At 54.8% G+C, this 5218-nt stretch overlaps 1 protein-coding gene across 1 annotated transcript in view; it reads left to right on the top strand.

Annotated features, from left to right (window-relative positions):
• Positions 1–5218, top strand: part of RPS6KA1 (ribosomal protein S6 kinase, 90kDa, polypeptide 1) — a 44951-nt gene that overhangs the window by 9564 nt on the left and 30169 nt on the right. Inside the window, exons 6-12 of the mRNA XM_011955583.1 lie at positions 789–895; positions 1604–1641; positions 1979–2121; positions 2528–2598; positions 2906–2994; positions 4022–4086; positions 4373–4475. Of these exons, the coding sequence (XP_011810973.1) occupies positions 789–895; positions 1604–1641; positions 1979–2121; positions 2528–2598; positions 2906–2994; positions 4022–4086; positions 4373–4475 (616 nt within the window). The remainder of the gene's footprint in view (positions 1–788; positions 896–1603; positions 1642–1978; positions 2122–2527; positions 2599–2905; positions 2995–4021; positions 4087–4372; positions 4476–5218) is intronic.

Here is a 5218-nt window from a genome sequence, read left to right as displayed (position 1 = left end):
CAGCCTCCCAAGTAGCTGGGACTACAGGTGCCCGCCACCTCGCCCGGCTAGTTTTTTGTATTTTTTAGTAGAGACGGGGTTTTACCGTGTTAGCCAGGATGGTCTCGATCTTCTGACCTTGTGATCTGCCCGCCTCGGCCTCCCAAAGTGCTGGGATTACAGGCTTGAGCTACCGCGCCTGGCCTAAATTGTTGTTTTAATATTTGAATAGGTAATACATTTACATGATTCAAAAGAAAAATATTCACGAAGAAGTCTTACTCCCGCCCCAGCCCCCTCTATCCCCACCCATAGATAAACGTAATTATTGCTTTCTTGTTTAACTTTCCCATGTTTCTTTTGCAAACAAATCTGATATATGTTCATTCCTACCCCCACTTCCTTATGTAAAAAGTACTATTCTGTATACACTGTTCTGTACCTTGGTTTTTTCAAGATAGTACATCTTGGAGCTCACTCCATCTCAGAACACGGAGAAACTCCATGTTCTAGTTTATGGCTGCAAAGCACTCCATTATGCAGGGGATACAGCTGCTTCCAGCCTTCTACTCTTGGACCCTAGGCCTGTTTCCAACCCCTTCTATTTCCGAATGATGCCACAATGAGTGGCTTGCGTATTAGTCATTTCATACTTCAGATCCTTTGTATCACAAGAAGGCTATGTGGCCTGGGGTCTCCAAGGGTCCTCCCAGGGTGGCCCTTCAGGACCAGGAAGCTGCTGACTGCCCAGTGCCGCAGCTCTTAAGGAAGAGGAGAGCCCTGCTGAAGACCCCTCCTGTGTTTTGCAGGTGATGTTCACGGAGGAGGATGTGAAGTTTTACCTGGCCGAGCTGGCTCTGGGCCTGGATCACCTGCACAGCCTGGGTATCATTTACAGAGACCTCAAGCCTGAGAAGTGAGTGAAGCTCCAGCCCCATCCCAGCCTCCTCAGGGGAGGCCTCTTCTAGGACAGGGCTGTCCTGAGGTGGGTGGGCATGGCTTTCTCCAGGAACGTCCTCCTGTGTTGGGCAATCTGAGGAATGGGTGAGTGGGGTGGGTGGTAGTGCCAGCTGCCCAGTCGCTAATGCTACGGGCCAGGTACCTTCCATGCAGGTAATGTTGCCCATCATCTTTTTTTTCTAATCTAGTGTGACATTTGAGATGCTACCTTTAGAGGTCTTTCCTTGATACAGCCCTGTAGAATTTTCCCTATTATCTAACTACCCTCAAATGATAACTAAGGAGCCAGGGCAGGTGGTGAGTTTGAATAAGATCTGCGTTTAGTGTTAGGTAGCCTTGTATTCAAATCCTTTCTGCACCTACTAGCTAGACCTACTGGCTTGATGACGGTAGAGCTACTTAACTGCCTTGAGCCTTAGTTTCCCCATTAGCAAAATGGGGCCCTAATAGTACCTGCCTCACACAGTTGCTTCAAGGATTAGCAAAAAAGATAGGCAACATCCCTGCATGGCACTGCTAGCACCCTGCAACACCCACCCTGTCATCAGAGATAATTGGGTGGAGAACCTCCTCTGGGCTGAGCCCAACTCCCACAGCCCTGTGGTAACACCACCACCCCCACGGCCACAGCTGAGGAGCCCTGACCCCTATTCCTCTATCACAGCATCCTTCTGGATGAGGAGGGCCACATCAAACTCACTGGTGAGTGGAGGCCGCCTGCCCCCTTGGGCCCCAGGGGAGGGCAGGGCAAGGTCCTAATAGGTCTCACTGAGTGCTGGGGGCTCATTCTTCCTGAGAAGCTGTGCCTGTTACTTGGAAGTGTTCAAAAACTCAGGCCTCAGACTTGGAACACCCTGAGTTGGAATCCCAACGTTGTGTAACGTTGGGCAAGTCACCTGACCTCTCTGGGCCTTAGCTTCCTCCTGAGTGTCATGGGGGTGATGTCTTCTGGCCTCTGGGCACGGGGGTTGGGTGTGCAAAGGTGGCAGCAAGGAAGGCAGGATTCCTGAGGTGTGTCCTCCTGCCCTCCTTGCTGTAGACTTTGGCCTGAGCAAGGAGGCCATTGACCATGAGAAGAAGGCCTACTCCTTCTGCGGGACAGTGGAGTACATGGCCCCCGAGGTTGTCAACCGCCAGGGCCACTCCCACAGTGCGGATTGGTGGTCCTATGGGGTGTTGATGGTGAGTGCCCAGACAGGGGTAAAGGATCCAGCCCAAGCCTCTGGCCTCAGTCTCCCCATCTGTACAGTGAGGGGGTTGATCATCTCTAGGGCTCTCCCCGTCTCCTCTCACAGCCAAGCTGGCCTCACCCTATATGCAGCTGTGGTTTTCTTCCTTGGAAGGATCCCAGGCTCGACCCCACCTGGGATGCACCTAACCCAGTGCTGGCCTTCTCCCCAGCCTCGCGCCCCCACTGCTGCGCCTGGTGGTCTGGGTTGGCAGAGCCCAGAGGGACGGACGTAATTCTTGCTCCAGGAAGACTTGGATGTATCAGCAAGAATCCTGGGACTAGGGCAGAGGGGCCTGGATGGGAGGAGGTGTGTGGGAGACAGGGATCAGAGCCTGAATAGACCCTTGTCCTCTGCAGTTTGAAATGCTGACGGGCTCCCTGCCCTTCCAGGGGAAGGACCGGAAGGAGACCATGACATTGATTCTGAAGTAAGCCCCAGCCCTGCCCTGATAACAATGGACTCCTCCAAGCCCCAGCCCCAGTTTGGGGGTCAGAATATTATCACCCTGTCCCTGCCTCAGGTTCCCTTTCTAATGAGACTCTCCTCTGGGTTAAACATTATACCTTCCTTTTTCATCCATGGGGGCCTGTGGTTGGGAACCCTGAAGTCTTTGGGAAGTGAATTAGTGGATGGCTTGTCTAGACTGAGCTGGGAACTAAACCTGGACAGGGGCCGGGGCAGATGGGGCCTCTGGGGCGGGGCTCGGCCTTGATGAGTCCCGGGGGCCGTTTCAGGGCGAAGCTAGGCATGCCCCAGTTTCTGAGCACCGAAGCCCAGAGCCTCTTGCGGGCCCTGTTCAAGCGGAATCCTGCCAACCGGCTTGGTAAGCAGCCCCAGCTCAGGGGAGGGGATGTGGCGATGGGGAGCCGGGTACAGCTGCAGCCTAGGCCACAGGGCCACATCTGGGCTGAAAGGGGCCGTTGTGCTTTGTGTGGGCAGACAATGCCGCGGGCCACCCTGCCTTCTGGCTCCATGTGTGGTGTTGTGGAGCGGGGAGCTGACCTGTGTGTAGGGGGAAGGCAGGAACTGAGTCATCCCTACTCCCTCTGGGGACAAGGACAGAGGCCCCTACACAGCTTCTCCGCCAAGGCTGCTGGCACAAGAGAAAGAACATGAGCTCAGGAATCAGAAGGCACAGGTCCCAATCCCGGCTCTGCGTCAGGTCCCCACTGCCTGGCACGAAACAGTCCCTGTATAAATACTTGTTAAACGAATGAGGCCACTTATGAACTAAGTAACCCCGGGCAGGTGACTTCACCTCTCTACACCCAGGTTCCTCGTCTCAATGGGAGATGATGATCCCAAGCTTGCTTCAGGGCTCTGTTGATGAAATGAGGTTGCGTGAACATGCCGGCATGTAGTAGGTGTCCAGTGTGTGCTGGTTTCCCTGGCTCCTGGGTTCATCTGGTCCATGACCAGCTGTGTAAGGTCCAGTCCAGGCCCCTGGGGTCGAATAGAGTGACAGCCTGTTCTATGGTTGACAATGTCAATGGGATAAGAGGAACAGAGATGAGGCTTGCGTTGGAATGAGGTGGGGCTCTCTGTAGGTCTCAGAACAAGCTCAGCTTCTATTCTGACTGTGTGGCCTTGAAGAAGTTGCCTAAAGTCTCTGGGCCTTCCTCCTCCCACTAGTACATTGGAACTTCTTCATCAGAAGCTCCAGAAAGTGGAAAATGCTGAGTAGGTGACAGGCCTTAGGGTGATGGCTGGGTAGATTTGAGGCAGAGTGAGCCCATTTTCCCCTCTGCTCCAGCAGCTGGTCCCAGAGCCCTGTGAGGCTGCTGGGCGGGCAGGGTGGTGTCTGGGAGTTGCGCCAGCCAGGGACAGACCCTTCATTTGGGCTCTTTCAGGCTCCGGCCCTGATGGGGCAGAGGAAATCAAGCGGCATGTCTTCTACTCCACCATTGACTGGAATGTGAGTGTGTCCACCCACGCCAGGGCTCCGACCAGGGCTCCAGCCATCTTGGCCACAGGAAGGGTGGTGGGAGGGGAGCCTCTGCTAGCAAGGGCCCCAGACGCAGGAGCAGAGGGTCACAGCCTGCCCTTGAAGACAAGGGCTGGCCTCCTGAGGGCAAACAAATATGCTGTTGTCTGCTGGGCAACATGGCCTATGTTCCAAGCCCAGCACCTCCTCCTGCATGGGGCTCCTGGTGGGCTGTTGAGGGTGCTGTGGTGACCAGGGTGCCCACCCCACTGTGCAGAAGCTATACCGTCGTGAGATCAAGCCACCCTTCAAGCCAGCAGTGGCTCAGCCTGATGACACCTTCTACTTTGACACTGAGTTCACGTCCCGCACACCCAAGGGTGCGTCTCTTATCTGTTTTGTCTGTCTTGGGCTGGTACAGGAGAGAAGCTGGGAGTCGGTGGCAGCTTGCGGGGCAGAGATAGTCAGGGACACTGACAGGCCGAGGTGTGTGGATGGGCAGGCGGGTGAGTTTCTGGCTCCGTGGGACTCTGACTTTCGCCCTGTCTCACTCTGCCTGACTCTCTCACCCTGGGGTTCTGTGGGTCTCTTTGTGTCTGGTGAGAGAGTAGGAGTGGGGGTGTGTGGGTGGTGAAGGCCACAGTAGAAAAGTCAGGACCCCTGCCAGGGGCACCTTCCCGCCCACTGGGAAGACCAAACACATCAGGCTTACCATCACGTCAGGGAGAAGGAATCTGACCCAGCCACACTGTGTGGTGGCTGAGCAGAGGTGACAGTGCCCATAGATCAGGGACAGGCATGGGAATCAGCTTTGGCTGCCCTGACTGCCGGGCCTCCGTGTACTTACCTGGAACAAGGGCACAGCCACAAACCCACTCATTTCCTGGGGTTGCTACAAGAAGCCACTGAAGGAGCTTCTGGGAAGGAGCCGGGTGAATCCTAACTTTTTGGCCAGATATTGACAGTGGGTGTGGGGTGGAATGTTCTGGGAGGCCTCCTATAAGGGCATGTTTTAGGAGAGGGGGTGCTTTTCTTTTTTCTTTTCTTTTTCCTTTTCTTTTCTTTTCTTTTTTTTTTTTTTTGAGACGGAGTCTCGCTCTGTCGCCCAGGCTGGAGTGCAGTG

This window comes from Colobus angolensis, unplaced genomic scaffold, assembly GCF_000951035.1.
Source record: "Colobus angolensis palliatus isolate OR3802 unplaced genomic scaffold, Cang.pa_1.0 Scaffold4, whole genome shotgun sequence".
Taxonomy (NCBI): domain Eukaryota; kingdom Metazoa; phylum Chordata; class Mammalia; order Primates; family Cercopithecidae; genus Colobus; species Colobus angolensis.
Note: the sequence above shows the minus strand (reverse complement) of the source record. Positions and strands in the feature narration are given on the sequence as shown.